The 18100-nt window shown below is 46.2% G+C and overlaps 1 protein-coding gene across 3 annotated transcripts in view; it reads right to left on the bottom strand.

Moving 5' to 3' along the window:
- Zmat5 (zinc finger matrin-type 5) overlaps positions 1–18100 on the bottom strand; it is a 32716-nt gene that overhangs the window by 13423 nt on the left and 1193 nt on the right. Inside the window, exons 2-3 of one of the 3 annotated variants that reach the window (XM_015500202.2) lie at positions 2250–2310; positions 711–861 (exon numbers count right to left, since the gene is read on the bottom strand). The exons of 1 other annotated variant lie outside the window; for it this stretch is intronic. In XM_015500202.2, coding sequence (XP_015355688.1) covers positions 711–837 — 127 coding nt within the window. In that variant the 5' untranslated portion in view covers positions 838–861; positions 2250–2310. The remainder of the gene's footprint in view (positions 1–710; positions 862–2249; positions 2311–18100) is intronic. One more of the 3 variants, XM_015500201.2, reaches the window with a different exon arrangement.

The following is an 18100-nucleotide window of genomic DNA, read 5'->3' as shown; positions in this document are numbered from 1 at the left end:
GGCCTCCACAGACCTGAAGGATCTAGTCCCTGCGCACACCCAGCTTTGGCCCCTACCATTCTCCGCATCACTGGCTGTACCCTCTCCTCCCAGGGCATCCGGTGCTTTGCTCATGGCTACCTGTTTCAGAGTCTTCTTTGCATATCCTTGGCCCCAAATGACATGGCTGGCCCTATTTCAGCTGCTGGCTCAAACATCACCTCCTTGGAGAAGCCTGTCTGTTATCTGTATCCCAAGGATGTTCCACTGTGGGTGAAGCACAGAGCCCTCAGTCAAGGTCATCGGCGAAGGGACCTTCCATTTTGGATTGCCTCTCTGTCTCTGGGGCTCTCTCCTTTTTTTTTGTACTGTTTCTATTTTTTTTTTCCTTAGCATGTACTCTATCACTGAACTACATACACCCCAGCCCCTTCCTCTCTCTCTCTTTTTTTTTTGATATGGGGATTGAACCTATTTTTTATTTTATTTAGAGACAGGATCTCATTGAGTTGCTTAGTGCCTACTTTTTGCTAAAGCTGGCTTTGAATCCATGATCCTCCTGCCTTGGTCTCCTGAGCCACTGGGATTACAGGCGTGTGCTGCCGGGCCCAACACCTTCCTCTTTTGGATCCTCAAAGAGCCCAGATTGACCCACTGTGGTGCTAACCTAATGGTTAGAGGGATCAGCATGCGGGCTCCAGCAGCCTGGCCACAGAGCCCGCAGCACCCACCTCGGAACATGTCGTACCACACCTTCTTGGCCTTGAGGTGCTGCAGCCCGTTCAGGTGCTTCTTTCGGTTGTGGAGATTGTCCTGGAAGGAACGGTCACAGTAGTCGCAGAAGTATCGCTTCCCCATGGCCGCCTACACCAGGTGCTGAGGCTGCCCAGAAAGTCACAAAGCTCTTGGTCAGACCTTTGGAGAAAAGGCCAGAGGACAGAGCTCTGGGGACAGGGCCCCTGACTGAGCACTCCCTGAGGGTCAGGCCTGAGCCAAGCTTTTCTTAAGGTGCCTTGTACCATGAGGAACTTCTAGAGCTAACAAGTCTAGTTCTAGAGGGATCTTTTAATTCTGATGCCCAGCCTCCAATCTCAGCCAATTAAAACAGAACTGGGGTATAGCAGCACACACCTGTAATTCCAGCTACTCAGAGGCTGAGGCAGGAGGATTGCTACTTCAAGGCCAGCCTTGGCAACTTTGTGAGACTCTGTCTCAAAAAAGGCTGGAGAGGGGCTGGGGATGTGGCTCAAGTGGTAGCGCACTTGCTTGGCATGCATGAGGCCCGGGTTCTATCCTCAGCACCACATACAACCAAAGATGTTGTGTCTGCCGAGAACTAAAAAATAAATATTAAAAAAATTCTCTCTCTCTCCCTCTCTCTCTTAAAAAAAAAAAGAAGGCTGGAGATGCAGCTCAGTGGTACAGCACCAAGTTCAATCCCTAACCACAAAAACAATAACAACAACAAACTAGAACCTCAGAAGGTAGGCCCCAGACTTTAGTATTTTTTATTTATTTCATTTTATTTTTTGGTACTAGGGATTGAACTGAACCCAGGGGTGCTTAATCACTGAGCCACATCACCAGCCCTTTTTATTATTATATTTTTAAATTTTGAGACAGGATCTCACTAAATTGCTCAGGGCTTTGCTAAATTGCCGAGGCTGGTCTCAAACTGCTATCCTCCTGCCTCAGCCCTTGAGTTGCTGGGATTATAGGGCATGCACCACCACGCCTGGCTTTAGTATTTTTTTTTAAGCTCTCAGGTAATTCTAATATATAGCTAAGCTGGAGGACCCCCACCTTATACCCTCTGGCCAGCCTCCCTCATCCCTAGCACACCTCTGACTTCTGATCTCTTTGTTCTGGTTTTCTCCATGCTGGCCCCATGGGTCTTCGCCCTGCCCCTCACACAAGCCAGAAACATGGCTGCCTCCAGGCACATGGGTTTGTATCTGCTGTCCCCTTGGCCTGGATGCTCTCCCTGTGATGTCTGCCTGCCATACTTGCTTCCTCGGTCCTTTTTTTTTTTTTTTTGCTGGCTAGCTTTGAACTTGTGATCCTCCTGCCTCAGCCTCCTGAACTGCTGGATTTACTATGCCCAGCCAACAGAGGGGTCTTAAGACCTTACAATGTTCTCATTTCCCTCTGGGACTGAATGAGGACCTGCCACCTAAGAATTTAGTAATCTTCTTGGGAAGCTATTAGCCTCTGCTGCCTAAGCTCTCTGGCTTAAAGGACACCCAGGAACATGATTTTAGGGGACTTACAGTTGCATTCTTTTGATCAGCTATGTGACCTCAGACAAATCTGTCTTCCTCTCTTGAATCTCTGGTTGTCCCAAAGGAAAAATGAAAATTAACTCATTTATTCCACAAATACTTGATTGCCTACTCTGTATCAAGTACTATTTTAGGTGCTGGGGCCCCAGCAATAAATAAAGCAAAAATATATCTGCCTTCATGGATTTATATTCTTGTCGGGAGAGAAAGACAATAAACGATAAGAAGTAATTTATTATTTCAAAGGCGATAAGTGCTATGAGGAAAAATCAAGCTGGGAATAGAGACAGCTAAGGGGAGAGTTCTGCAATTTTAAATAAAGTGATTACTGTAGATTGTCAAAAAGATAGCATTTGAGCAAAGATCAAAGGACTGAGGGAAGCTGGGTGCAGCAGCACACGCCTGTAATCCCAGTGGCTTGGTAGGCTGAGGCAGCAGAATGACAAGTTCAAAGCCAGTAGTAGCAACTTAGCAAGGCCCTAAGAAACTCACTGAGACTCTGTCTCTAAATAAAACACAAAAAGGGCTGGGAATGTAGCTCAGTGGTTAAGCACCCGAGTTCAATCTCTAGTACCAAACCAAACCAAACATAAAAACCCTGTCATTGTGACTACAGCTGCCATTCCTTTCCAGGAGAACTGCAGCCCATGGTGGGTGGCAATTCTATGGCTTTCATGCCCAGTGCTTGGGTCCTCCAGCTTGATGTCACAAGACCAGAGGGAGGATGTGTCTACTTGAGGCTGTCAAGTGGGACGTGCAAAGGCTGAGCCTAGTACAGTCCCTCAATCTGGGGTCTGGTCCCTCACTTAACAAAGCAGGCTTCTGAGGCCCAGAGGAGTATAGGAAATTATTTCCTTGAGGTCAGAAGGTGGCTGCCCAGGCTGGCAGCCAAAATCCCAGATTCCCAGGACCTGGCAAATAAGGATGAAGCTGGGACCTGAGCCACAGAGCAGACGGATGAGTGGGGAGGTAGAGGGGACAGATGGGGGAATGCTTCTTGGGAAGAAGAGACTAGGGATAGATGCAGAGACAAACAAGCATTCTGGGCAGTCCAGACAGCCAAGCAGGTTGATGGAAAAAGTTGCTCCTGCAGCAGACAGGGACAGCAGCCATTAAGTCAGGGGCTGTAATGGGATCAGGAACAGCCAGTCATTCCAAATGAAAACGTATAAAATCTCTTCTCCCATTACTGCTGAGAAACCACATCTCAGACATGCGGACTTGATATATTAAATTTGGCAGCTCTAATACATTCCGTCTTGCCAATAAACTTATAGGAATTGGATTGAAATTGTAAGAGATGAACGCTTAACGNTTTTCTGGTCCTGGGGATCGAACCCAGAAGAGCTTTACCACTGAGCCACAGCCCTTTTTATTTTTTGTTTTGAGACAGGGTCTCACTAAGTTGCTGAGGCTGGCTTTGAACTCATAATCCTCCTGCCTCAGCCTCCTGAGCTGCTATGATTACAAGCATGTGCTACCATGCCCAGTTCCCTGCACAGCTGTTCTAAGGACTAGAAGTGGCTGGGCATGTGAAAGGTTGATGGGAATGCAAGAGCCCTAAGAAAGGGACTACAGCACCTGCCTTTACATTTTTTCTGTAAGGAACACAAGGACTTCTACCCATTATTTCTGGACTCCAGGGCCCAGCTGTTATTGGCTGAGCATCTGGGATAAGGAGCAAATGCCAAGGTGATCTTGGCCTAGCTAGGGCCAAAGCACAGCCCCTCACTGGGTTTGGAAGACAGGGAACCTGATGTCAGGATCGGAGATTTCTCAAATAGCTAGGAGCCCCCAATGCCCTTAAATTCCCCATCTGTCTCCATTCCCAAACCCTCCCAATCACAGCTGTGCTGGGCCTGCTGAGCAGCCTTGTTGGCCACCTTCCTCCCCAAACCTAGAAGCCTCAGTTTCTTTGCCTGAAATAGGGAGCATCTGGGAGATGCTTTTTTTTTTTTTTTTTTTTATGGTGCTGGGGATTGAACCCAGGGCCTTGTGCATGTAAGGCAAGCACTCTGCCAACTGAGCTATATCACCAGCCCTAGGAGAGCTTTAAAAACACCAAGCCTAAGCCAGGTGTGATGGCGCATACCTATAATCCCAAGGCTCAGGAGGCTGAGGCAGGAGGATCGAAAGTTCAAAGCCAGTCTCAGCAACTTAGTGAGGTCTTAAGAAACTCAACCAGACCCTGTCTCCAAATAAAATCTAAGTGCCGGGTGTGGTGGCACACACCTGTAATCCCAGTGGCTCAGGAGGCTGAGGCAGGAGGACCACGAGTTCAAAGCCAGCCTCAGCAAAAGTGAGGCGCTAAGCAAATCGGTGAGACCCTGTTTCTAAATAAAATACAAAATAGGGCTGGGGATGTTGCTCAGTGGTTAAACGCCCCTGAATTCAATCCCCAGTACCAAGAAATAAAAAATACTCTGCCTAAGCCAGGTGTGGTAGCACATGCAGTAATCTCAGCAACTTGGGAGGCTGAGGCAGAAGTTCAAGGCCAGCCCGGGCAACTTGGTAAGACCCTGTCTCAAAATAAAAAAATAAAAGGGGGACAGCTAGGTATGTAGCTCAGTGGGAAAGTACTTGCCTAACACATGCAAGGCCCTGGGTTTCATTCCCAGTACTGCAAAAAAGAAAACAAAAAAACAAAAACAAAAACCATGCCTAGTCTTTATTCACCCAAACCCAGTGGGGTAGGGAGATCACTGTTACCATGACCAACTAGCCTTATTTATTTAAAGGTCTCTAAGTGCCTAAGAGAGTCACTGAGAAGTAAATGACAAACCATAGCAAGCACAGCATGTAGCAGGTACTCAATAAAGGCTCACTCCCTTCTAGTGAATTTTGTGTCTCAGAACAGAGAACTCCTTCTGTCTCCCTTCCCCTTTCTCCTTGGCCACCTGAACTCAGTTTGTTCCTCCCAGGCTCTGGGCCCTGTCCTGGAAAACTGTTCCCTACCTGTCCAAGCACCTCTGCTGCATCACCAAGCTCCCTCTCCTTTCAGCTCAGCTCCTCCCTGGCCACACTCTGGCCCCTCCCTGACCTTCCTTGGTGTGCACATCTAGTGGCAGCTATGTAGCAGCATAACTCCCATCCACAGGCATCCTGGGGGCTAGGCCATGGTGGATGCTTCTGACCTGAGCTCTTTCACTCCAGTCGCACCTGCTTTGCAAGAGTCCCCACCCCCACCGCAGCAGTCGGGTTATTCATTCCTCCCTCCAGCCAATCATTCAACAGACTCTTCCTGCACCACACTGTTTACCCCACACAGAGTTCTTGCTGGCAAATGTAGGCCTGGCCACGTCACATCTGTCGAAAGCTCTTCAGAAGCTGCCTTCTGCCCTCAGGACAGTGCAACCTCCTTGCTGTGGCCTCCACAGACCTGAAGGATCTAGTCCCTGCGCACACCCAGCTTTGGCCCCTACCATTCTCCGCATCACTGGCTGTACCCTCTCCTCCCAGGGCATCCGGTGCTTTGCTCATGGCTACCTGTTTCAGAGTCTTCTTTGCATATCCTTGGCCCCAAATGACATGGCTGGCCCTATTTCAGNCCAGTGGCTTGGTAGGCTGAGGCAGCAGAATGACAAGTTCAAAGCCAGTAGTAGCAACTTAGCAAGGCCCTAAGAAACTCACTGAGACTCTGTCTCTAAATAAAACACAAAAAGGGCTGGGAATGTAGCTCAGTGGTTAAGCACCCGAGTTCAATCTCTAGTACCAAACCAAACCAAACATAAAAACCCTGTCATTGTGACTACAGCTGCCATTCCTTTCCAGGAGAACTGCAGCCCATGGTGGGTGGCAATTCTATGGCTTTCATGCCCAGTGCTTGGGTCCTCCAGCTTGATGTCACAAGACCAGAGGGAGGATGTGTCTACTTGAGGCTGTCAAGTGGGACGTGCAAAGGCTGAGCCTAGTACAGTCCCTCAATCTGGGGTCTGGTCCCTCACTTAACAAAGCAGGCTTCTGAGGCCCAGAGGAGTATAGGAAATTATTTCCTTGAGGTCAGAAGGTGGCTGCCCAGGCTGGCAGCCAAAATCCCAGATTCCCAGGACCTGGCAAATAAGGATGAAGCTGGGACCTGAGCCACAGAGCAGACGGATGAGTGGGGAGGTAGAGGGGACAGATGGGGGAATGCTTCTTGGGAAGAAGAGACTAGGGATAGATGCAGAGACAAACAAGCATTCTGGGCAGTCCAGACAGCCAAGCAGGTTGATGGAAAAAGTTGCTCCTGCAGCAGACAGGGACAGCAGCCATTAAGTCAGGGGCTGTAATGGGATCAGGAACAGCCAGTCATTCCAAATGAAAACGTATAAAATCTCTTCTCCCATTACTGCTGAGAAACCACATCTCAGACATGCGGACTTGATATATTAAATTTGGCAGCTCTAATACATTCCGTCTTGCCAATAAACTTATAGGAATTGGATTGAAATTGTAAGAGATGAACGCTTAACGGCCGAGTGCTTAACCAAGCCATTCACGAAGCTTGAAGCTCCAAGGAGCAGCTGATTCTGGAGAGTAATGGGGAAGGGAGCGGAGGAGAGGAGTGTCCCTCTGGGAGACTGACTCAAACAGTGGCTCTGAAGCAGACTGAGCTGGACCACACAAGGCACTGAGAAGCTGGCTGTGTAACCTTGGGCAAGTCATTGTCCTCTCTAGGACTCTATTTCACTGTGAAAATATGAGGCAGTGGGTCTAAATGATCTGATTATTTCAGAAGTGTACAGAGAAGTTTATTAATGCGAATGGATTATTAAGGCTGGGGATGTAGCTCAGCTATAGAGCATTTGACTAGCATGTGCAAGGCCCTGGGATTGATCCCCAGCACCACTAAATAAATAAATAAATAAATAACAAAGACCACTAATTGACTAGCAAGTATTCAATAAGTGTTACACTATTGTAAGAGTTAGTAGTTTCTTGAGCACCTACTATGCTCTAGCACCATGCTAAGAAATATATACATCATCTCATTTGATCCTCAGGATAACCTGTGGGAATAGGACCTATGATGCCTTTTCAGATGAGGGCATAGAGGCTCCAAGATGTGAAGTGACTTGGTCAAGATCACACCACTAGAAAGCATCTGAGCTGGGTTTATAACTAGGCAGCAAGGCCCACACTCCTAACCACTCAATCCAAGTCTCCTCCAACAAATCAGACCAATGGCAGTTTTCCTTCATTAATCACTCACTACACCCCCAGGACCATGCTGGCTCTTTGAACTCTAAGAGGTATATATTATAAACCCACTTACGAATGGGAAAACTGAGGTTCAGAGATGTGCTGTGAAGTTCCCTGGGTCACGTATAGGAAGAGCAAAGAAAGCTTCAGGGTGGGAAGGTCTGTTCATGCTATCTAACTAACTGTCCCAAACCCTAACTCACCAGGAAATTGAGGCCACAGGCAAATGTCTGGCCATCCTGGTCAGGTCTATAGGTCTACAGGACCCCACATTCTAGTTCCAGCTCTGCCAGGTGAGACTGTGTCCATCACTTGCCCTCTCTGGGCCTTAGCTGCCGTATGTGTAAAGTGGCAAGAGGCTGGCTGGTGATCTCTAAGGACCTCTGCATTTCTAATATCCACTGATCAGATGAGAACATGCCCATGATAGTGCCTTTTGCCCACTTGTCCCAGCTGGGGACAGCATTGAGCACAAGGCCCTGCAATTATATGGCCTCATACAGCTAGGCTGCATGTGGCAAGAATAAGGGCTGGACTCTGGAGTCGACCTCAGGGCTTACATCCTGCTTTGTAATTTAGTGATCTTGATCATTATTTAACTTCTGGCCTCAGTTAATGCTATGAATACTGAGATAATAATAGCCATACTCCTCAAGGGGTTGCTGTGAGGATCAGATCATCCACATGCATGCACAGAGCTGAGTCCATTAGAGATGCTCAAGGAATGTTGGCCATCACCATCCTTATTATTGGCTTCCAGAAAACAAAGGCTCAGACAAGAAACTGAATTTCAGTGCCCAATGACCTCTGGGGCCAGCTGGTCCACATTACAAATGCGGAAAGGGAAGCCAGGAGAGGGGAAGTGAGTCCCCCAAAGCCCACAGCACAAGAGGCAGAAATGGAACTGGAACCTCCACTTCCATGGTAGGCCCAGTCCCCTGCCCTGCACAATAGCTCTGCAGAACCCCTCTGCCTGCAGATGGCACTGGGGGCCAGTGTTTCCCATTTACCTCATGAGCTTGTCCCCATAGTCATGTGCTCAAAGCCCAATTCCTGGGCAGGAATTGGCTTCTGCAAGGTCACTGCCCTAAGCACCAACTTCTAGACTCCTGACCAACTGCCTCCCGCTTTAGTGCTTTGGAGCACATTAGGAAAAGGTGCGACCTGCAGAAGCCTCTTGACAGACACAGTGTCTTGCCAGCTGCATACCTTGACAAACAGAATGTTGGCCAATTTCAGCTCCAACTCACCTGCTAGCCAGGCGTCTGCACAAGACAACCAATACTACCACACTGCAGCCCTGACTAGGGGCCAGGGACCCTGAGTAAGGGGACAGGGATGGAGGGGGACAGCTGAAGCATCTCTAGGTGGTGGGGCCCAAACACCAGCAGGGAGTGCTGACTAAGCTGGCCTCCTCTGCTATGATTCATCCTCATCCTCTGAGGGTGGTGTGTTTAGCAGCATGTGAGCAAGCCCCTGTCCCCTGTCTAGAACACAGAATGATCCAGCCCCACTTTCCCACTGGGAACACAGGTGGTGCCACCAACTCACTTCCAGGGACAGGTCTATGGCTGAGACAACATTTGCTGACTTCCCAGAGCTTTGCCAGGTGCCAGAGCTGGCTCCTCATAGCCAAGAGGCACAGGGATGCGAGCAGGATAACTCTGGGGTCACATAGGTCTGGATTTGAATTTCAGTTCTGCCACTTACACTTGTGTGATCTCTGAAAGTTATTTCATGTCCTTGAGTCTGTCTTTGGTTATAAAACAAGGATCCCACAGCTGCAGAGAATTTACCAAGGTCACTGTCATCCTTCAGTATCCATAAGGGATTGGTTTCAGGACCCTCATGGATATCAAAATCCTTTGATGTTCTAGACCCTTGTATAAAATGGTATATTTGCATATAACCTACACAATTTTTTCCACATACTTTAAATCATCTCTAGAATATTTATAATACCTAATACAATGTAAAAGCCATGAAAATGGTTGTACTATATTGCTTAGGGAATAATGATGAAAAAAATCTCAGTGTTTTGACAGAAAGGACCAAGGATATAAAGCAACAACATACAGTAAGTGTGCGAGAATGGAGATGTAGGGCTAGAGCTGAGTGGTAGAGCCCTTGCCTAGCATGTGCAAGGCCCTGTGTTCCCCCAAACTACTTCGGTTAATTGTATCACCCAGGTACTCATTCCCTCACCCACTTGGTAAACACACCCTGACGCCAATTTAAAACTGTGATCAGCAGGGTACCATGGTACACACCTATAATCCCAGCTACTTGGAATGCTGAGGCAGGAGGATCACAAGATCAAGGTCAGCTGGGAAACTTACGAAGACCCTTTCTCAAAACAAAAATATGGAAGGCAGGAAAACACAACTGCAAAGTCCATGCCACAGACCCCTGACCCCTCTTACACCTGGCTGTTTTCTATAGCATGTCTCCTCACATGCTGATCACTGTCCTGAGGACCTGCTTCCTCCACTAGCACACAGGCTTCTCATGGGTGGAGCTGTCTGTCCGACTGCTGCTCCCTAGCACCTGGAACAGGGCCTGGCCTACTCCAGGGCCCTTGTGCAAAAGTTAAGGACTCCCACTCTCTGCTCAATGCCAGTACTTCCCAGGCCCTCTTCTCAACCATCTGGGTATAAAGATGAGGAGCACGCAGGAGAGACAAGGAAAGCCCCGAAGTTCTCTCACTGCCACCTAGCTTCATCTCACAGGACGTCTGTGTCCACCAGAGCCCTGGCCTGCTCCACTGTGCCGTTGCCCATGGAACCTGGTCTACTGACTTAATCCTCATTTGGCTATCTCCTGGCACCTGATTTCAGCCCTCTGGACTCAAAGAAATGATGACCTACTATTTGAGACACTGAGGGGAAGAATAGGGAAGAAAAGAGACTGGGGGTGCGGTGAGGGGAGATCACTTCAGATTTGTTTAATCCTCATCAAGTCCTCTGAGTAGATAGCGTGGGGTCCATTTTGCAGATAAGGAAATAGCCTCAGAAATACTTCTAATCTACTCACAGCCATGGGCAGGAGAGATACAAAATAATGGTAAGAAGTAGTATCAATAACAATGATGCTTGTACCAGTACTAATGTCTTCTCTTGAATTCTGGGTTAGCAATGCTGAGAACCCCCATTCCATCTCTTGGAGTCTTCATCACAATGTCGCAAAGGTACATGCTGGAGGTCCCACCGTCAAGGCACCCAGAGCCAACATTCATTCTTGGGTCTGGCGGACCCCAGAGCCCATTCTCTTCCTGCCCCACTATGAGGCTGCTGCAGGGCAGACATTTGTACTTCATCATTCTCTTGGTTCACTTATTGTATGCATCTCAGGGACAGAGCTGGCTTTGGCACAGGGCTAAAATAAGCCAACAGCTCGGCCTTGGCCAGGCGCTGGGATGCACACTGTAATTATCCTGGACTTGTGCTCACCACACGCTGCCCTCAAGCTCACCTGTCATTTCTTCTAATTATGGCACCACCAGAGTCCAGGTAAACAGTAAACCACAGCCAGAGGACAGCTTTATTGCACACCCACTAGGAGCACGGAAATGTCCCAGTGCCACGTATGTCTGCCGTCTGGAGTTTGATGGCAACAGAATTGCCCTGTGGGGGTGGCCCATCAACAGCCTGCTCGGGCCCCTGCTCCAACAGAAGTGCCAAGAAAATGCAGATGTCTTTCCTGACAGGAGCTCCCATATGTTAGGGGCATCCTTCAGATGTCCCAGTGTTTAACTGCAACTACACAGCTTTCTCATTCTGACCTTGTTTGGATGTTTGCTTCCTGCCCATTTTGGGGTGAGGTGCTTCATCTTATTCATAGCAGTCTAAGGTAGTGGGAGCCCCACCCACAGAAATTTCGAACTCAGCAGGTCTGGGATAGGGCCAGGATCTAAGCAGGCTAATTCCAAAATCCTCCGAGCAATGCTAGACTAGGGTGGCAGATGACAGACTGGAAAACAGAGAGGGTGACAGTCTCCTGAAGTCACGCAGACCACCCTGGTCTAGCCTTAGAAGTTATTTTTCCTTAAACACAGATAGTCCTCAACTTACAATGGTTCAGCTTTGGATTTTTTACTTTATAATGCAGTACGACGCTGGGCTCCAGCGGTGCACCATAGCTCCCAGTCAGTGCTGCTGGCACAACAGGAAACGACCTGACTCTACACTATATACTGTGCTGCAAAGCTGGGAGGCTTGGTAGGTTAGTTGTATCAAATGCATTTTTTTGGGGGGGGTATGGTGCTGGGGATTGAACCCAGAGGCTCATGAATGCTTGGCAAGTGCTCTAACCTTGAGCCACACTCCCAGCACTTTAAATGCATTTTTGATTTACCATATTTTCAATTTACAATGGATGTATCAGGAGGTAACCCCACCGTAAGTCAAGCAGTATCAACCAATCCAGGTCTGAATTTCATCCCTGACACTCTCTGACTGTATAAATCTCAACAAACTAATCACCCTTTGCATCTCATCTGGAAGACAGGAGTAATAATGCTATTCTAAAAGATGACTATGAGCACTCAGTCATGAGTGCTGAGTGCTGAGCACAGTTTCTGGCACACAAATGGTGCTCACTGTGCATTTGTGGAGATGGCAGCCAGGCTCCATGGCCCCCAGGGATCCTCCTTCCTGATTTTTCCACTTTGTATGATCCCTCAAGAGCTGCATCAGAGTTAGTCTGTGTGAGCAAGAGAAGAGAGGTGATGGTACGCTATTTCCATGGGCAGGTTATAAAACACACTGCAGCTTCCTTCTCAGTGTCTTTCTCTGATCACTTTATGTAGAGGACATCAGCTGCCACGTGGTAAGCAGCCCTATGGTGAGAGGAACTGAGACCCCTGCCAACAGCTGAGTGTTACAGTTCAGATATGTGGTGTCCCCCAAAAGCTCATGTGTTAGTGCAAAAAGTTTAGAGGTAAAATAACTGGCTTATGAAAGCCTTAATCTCATCACTGTGCTAATCCACTTAAGTGGATTAACTGAGTAATAACTGTAGGCAGTAGGGTGTAGCTGGAGGAGGTAGATGACTGGTGGTGTGCATTTGGGACTCATATTTTGTTGTTGAGTGGAGCTCGCTCTCTGCTTCCTGACTCTCATGTCCTGAGCTGCTTTCCTCCTTCACATTCTCCCACCATGCTGCTGTTCTGCCTCATCTTGGGCCCAGAGCAATGGAACTGGTTGTCTACAGACTGAGACCGCTAAAGCTGTGCACCCCAAACTTTTCCTCCTCTAAAATTCTTCATATCATGTCTTTTGGTCACAGCAATAAAAAGGCTGAGTATAATAGTGAGAAAGCTTGAAGACCCTCCCAAATTCCTGATCCTGAGAAACAGCAGGAAATAATGAATGTTTGTTGTTTTAAGTCATTAAGTTTTGGGGTAATTTGTTATGTGGCAGGAGATAACCAATACAGTGGTATAAATGAATGAAAAAATTAAGATCTGTTGCAGCTACAGGAACAAAGAGCTCCATATCCCAAAACACCCCTAAGTCAAGTCAAAGGAGGCCCCTGTCCCCACTCCCACATGCACAACCCCAAGGTTCCACGGGTCCCTTTTCATTCATTCATTGACCAGCCAAACATTTGCTCAGCACTTTATCTCTGCCAGATAATGGTTCACATCTCACCACAGAGGCCCTGCTCTCACAAAAATGTAGACTATGTGCTGGGGGTAGCAGACAGATACATCCCTGATACCCTGTACCAAGTAGGCTCACTTGGTACCACTTTGGGCCCAGTAGTACCAAGTGAGCACCTGTATCCAATTCCTCTAAGACACTGCAACTTCCTTCTCAGTGTCCTTCTCTGATCACTTCATCTAGGGGACGTCAGCTGCCACATGGTAAGCAGCCCTATGGTGAGGCCCATGTGGAGAGGAATGATCAGAAACAATCACAAAATTCTTGGGTACAGATTGAGTATCCCAAATATGAAAACCTGAAATCCAAAATGCTCCAAAATTCAAAACTTGGAGAACTGATATGATGCTCAAAAAGTTTCATATTTCAGGTTTTCAGATTAGGGATGCTCAACTGTTAAAGTTTATGCAAATAATCCAAAATCTTAAAGATTCTGAAATATGAAATGCTTCTGGCCTCAAGTATTTTGGATAAGGGATACTCAATCTGTACCCCAATGAGCAGAACAAATGTAATTTATCCTAAAACAGAAATCTAATGTACAGCAATAGGAAGAGAAGTTATCCACTGCTCACTAAATGCTAGGCACTTAGCCACTGCTCAGTCTTGCATGAGGTGGGGACAAGGGTTTAAAGATGATGTACACAAAGCCTGAGGTGTCAATTCTGTTGTTATTCTCATCTTACCCTGAAAAAAAAAATTGTGGCCATAGAAAGCTCACATTTGGGGGCTGGGGATGTGGCTCAAGCGGAAGCGCACTTGCCTGTCATGCATGCGGCCCGGGTTCGATCCTCAGCACCACATACAAACAAAGATGTTGTGTCCGCCGAGAACTAGAAAGCTCACACTTGGCGAGGATCAAGAGTAGGGTATGGTGGGCTGGGATTGTGGCTCAGTGGTAGAGCGCTCACCTAGGATGGGTGGAACCCGGGTTCGATCCTCAGTACCACATAAAAATAAAGGCATTGTGTTGTGTCCGTCTATACCAAAAAAATAAATATTAAAAAAAAAAAGAGTAGGGTATGGGCCAATCAGTTCAATGATACCCCATACAGCTATTAAAAAGGCAAAAGCCAGGCACAGTGGCACATGCCAACAATCCCAATGACTGGAGTGTGAGGCAGGAGGACAGGAAATTTGAGGCCAGCCTGGTCAACTTAAAGAGACCCTGTCTCAGAATAAAAAATAAAAAGGGCTGGGGATATCGCTCAGTGATACAGCACCCTAAGTTCAATCTCTAGTACTTAAAAAAAAAAAAATCAAGTCAAAGGAAATATTTCTTCATTTAAACAACTGTTCATTCTATATTGTTAAATGAAAGCAATAAATCAATAAAATGGCTCATTATCACATAAGTATGTACAATGATACTACTGTTTTAAGGAGAAAGACTCCTCTTCCCATATATACAACGACTAGAACAGACACAATATTTACCGTGCTTATGTCTGGGTAATAGGATTACATGTGGATTTTTTTTTTTTTCATTTTGTGTTTTTCCATTTTTCTAAGCAGTTTCTACATTTAGTTGTATTGTTTTAAAATCTGAAATCCCTTAAAAAATGTGGATGCTGGGGATGTGGCTCAGTGGGAGAGCTCTTGCCTAATATATATGAAGCCCTGGCTTTGATCCCCAGCAACACACACACACACACACACACACACACACACACACGAGAAATCTGCCAGGCAAGAATAAATCCTATTCCTTCTCCCTCCCTCAGGAGACTGCCAGGGATGGTTCCAGGGACCTGATTTGCCTGAATAAATCAGTTAGGTTGTTAGGTTTGGTGGTTGAAAGGGACAGAATAGACAGTTCCCTCGGCTTCTGGCTGAAAACTGACAGGGTAAGCCCTGATATTCCAACTCAACCTGGCCTAGCATGCCCCAAGGCCCAGTGAAAAGTTGGCTGAGCCCAAATCTGGGCTCCAGGGACTACAGGCTGAAGACAAGAGTTTCTCATTAGATAGTTACAGGTCCCAGGAGCTCAGTTTCCAAATAGGAAAGATAAAAATAGTCTGGAAGAGACTTCTAAAAGAGATACATGGACTTAGAACTGCCTTGTATCCTCCTCCTTCTGCTCCCAGTCTGGGCTTCAAATACCATCTGACCCTCTGTTACCACTGTTCCTGCTGTCCAAGTCAAATCCCACCCCTTCACATCTGGACCAGCCTCCTCAGTTTACCCCACCTGGGTTGCATCAGATCAACTCTCTTAAACCACCCCTGCTCAAAATTTTCCATGTCCCACAGGGGGGAACCATTTTAAAAATGAAGTCTTCAGGGATGGGCATGTAGCTCATCAGTAGAGTGCTTCCTAGCATGCATGAGGCCCTGGGCTCAATCCCCACCACATTTCTCCTGGGTAAGGGTCAAGCCCTCAGAAATCCTGAATTAACAGATCTGGAAGGGGACTCAGAAATGTGCATTTTAACTAGTAAGTCTAGTATCCCTAGTAAGGATCTTCTAAGAAAGAAAACCCTGTAGGAAAGAATCTCCCCTTGACTCCCAAAGGCAGTCTATGGTGGGGAGTCATTCCCAGTAAACATCCCCAGCCCTGGATTTGTGTCCCAGCAGACAGAAATCAGTCTGATTACAAATGAACTCAGCTCACTGAAATGGTAATCTCAATGAGATGCAAAGCACAACTTACAGAGTAAGAAATTATTTTCTACTGGATAAGTGTCTTGTCATATACTCCAGAAAAGTTCTGAATTGAAAACAGAGGTGGAAGAGTAAATCAAGTTCACCGTACTAAGGTTCCTGAACTAAGTCTAGTAAAAATCAGCATGTACTTGGTATTTAAAAGTATCCTAGGCGTGGTGGTGTATGACTGTAATTCCAATGACTTGGGAGGCTGAGGCAGGAGGATTCCAAGTTCAAGGCCAGCTTCAGCAACTTACTAAGCCCTAAGAAACCTAGTGAGACTGTGTCTCAAATTTTAAAAAGGAAGGCGGAGCTAGGGATGTGGCTCAGTAGTTAAGCACCCCTGGGTTAAATCCCCAGGACCAAAAGTATCTGTAATACTGCTTGGCATTGTGGTGAACACCTGAAATTTCAGTAACTCAGGAGGCTGAAAGAGGAGAATCACAAATTCAAGGTCAGCCTCAGCAACTTAGCAAGACTCTGTTTCAAAAAATAAAAAGGGCTGAAGATGTGGGGATGTAGCTCAGTGGTAAAGCACCCCAGGTTCGATCTCCTAATACAAAAAAAAAAAAAGTATCAGTAATATTGAAAAGAATTTGACATTAAATATTTAACAGATAAGCATTGTGATTCTGATTTAAGGTATAAAAGTTAAAATGTACAGTTAAGTAATTGATATAATATATGTCAATAATTGATATTAGACTTGTGATTTTAGTTTGAGAGGTTAGCAATAATTGGAACACTGGCTGTCTATTAGAATCACCCGGGATGCTACAAAGGTTAGTTAAGGAAGCCCCCATATTCTGAGTTCATGTCAGACAAAGAGCCTATATTTTTTAGACAGACAAAAGCCACTGACAAGAGAATTTTACTAAGTCTGTAAAAAGTATTAAATTGTTTACAAGAACTTGAAATTCAGTATGTTTATAAGTTTAATTAATCAGATTTTCTAGTAACCAAGTATCCTTGGGGATATTGAGCTTGTTAGGTTATACATCTAAGTACTTAAAAAGAAAATCAAATATATTAAATTTATAAATGGAGTTAAAATGTTTAAGGGAATGTAATTAAGCTGCAAATAGGGCTGAGTGTTTAAAGGAATTTAGTTTGTTAAACTTGAGATCAAACATCAAAGGAAAAGTGAAGGCCATTTTTCTTACTTTTCTAGATTTATGTACAGAATAATAATTCCTAAGTTGAAAGTGATGGCTTAAAGATAATTAGGTTTTTAAAAACTGTTATTCTGGCCAGGTGCAGTGGCACATGCCTGTAACCCAAGAAGCTCTGGAGGCTGAGACAGGAGAATCCTGTGTTCAAAGCCAGCCTCAGCAATGGCGAGGTGCTCAGCAACTCAGTGAGACCCTGTCTCTAAATAAAATACAAATAGGGCTGGGGATGTGGCTCAGTGGTTGAGTGCCCCTGAGTTCAATCCCCAGTACCAAAAAACAAACCTGATATTCTGCCGGGCCTGGTGGTGCATGCCTGTGATCCCAGTGACTAAGGAGGCTAAGACAGGAAGATTGCAAGTTCAAGGCCAGCCTCAGAAACTCAGTGAGGCCTTGTCTCAAAATAAAAAATAAAAAGGGCTGAGAATGTAGCTCAGTGGTGAAAGTGCACTTGGATTAAATCTCCAGTATCAAAAAATAAATAAATAAAAATTGTTATTCCAAAATGAGAATTTCAGTTTAAAAGATTTAAAAAAATTAAAAAAACAGGAGAATAAGCCATATCTTTCACTCCCGGGGTTCTTCCCTATTCATCCCACCTAAAATAATTGCCTCTGAACTGTCCATCAGCCAGGTTTGTTTGTTGCAGGTGATTAGCAAGAAGTAAGTAAACTTTTCCTTCAGGCTCACTACTTTCTGCCCCAAGGAGTTACCAGGATGCGTTGCAAATAGTAAATAACCACTTTAACGATAACTCATCCCAGATGTAGAGCATTTCACACTTCACCTAACCAGGGATTACAGTTACTTCCCCTACTCACCGTCCCATGGGGATTGAGTCCAGAGGCACTTTACCACCATCACTGAGATACATTCCCAGCCCTTTTCAGTTTTGATTTTGAGACAGGATTTTGCTAACTTGCCCAGGCTGTCCTACAACTTGTGATCTTCTTGCCTCAGCCTCCAGAGTAACTGGGAATATAGGCATGGGTCAATTAACTGTTGCTCTTTACAGATGAATTAAATAGGGCCAGAAGTCCAGACCTGATTAAGGTCACAAGTAAGAGCCAGGGCCAGGCTTGAAGTCTGGTCCATGGTTTTGAATGCCCCTCCATCCTGATGGCTCCTATCTCAGGCTCATATGTCTCTAAACTTCAGAGAGAGAGAGACCTCCACTCAAC

Source organism: Marmota marmota, unplaced genomic scaffold, assembly GCF_001458135.2.
Source record: "Marmota marmota marmota unplaced genomic scaffold, marMar, whole genome shotgun sequence".
NCBI lineage: Eukaryota > Metazoa > Chordata > Mammalia > Rodentia > Sciuridae > Marmota > Marmota marmota.
Note: the sequence above shows the minus strand (reverse complement) of the source record. Positions and strands in the feature narration are given on the sequence as shown.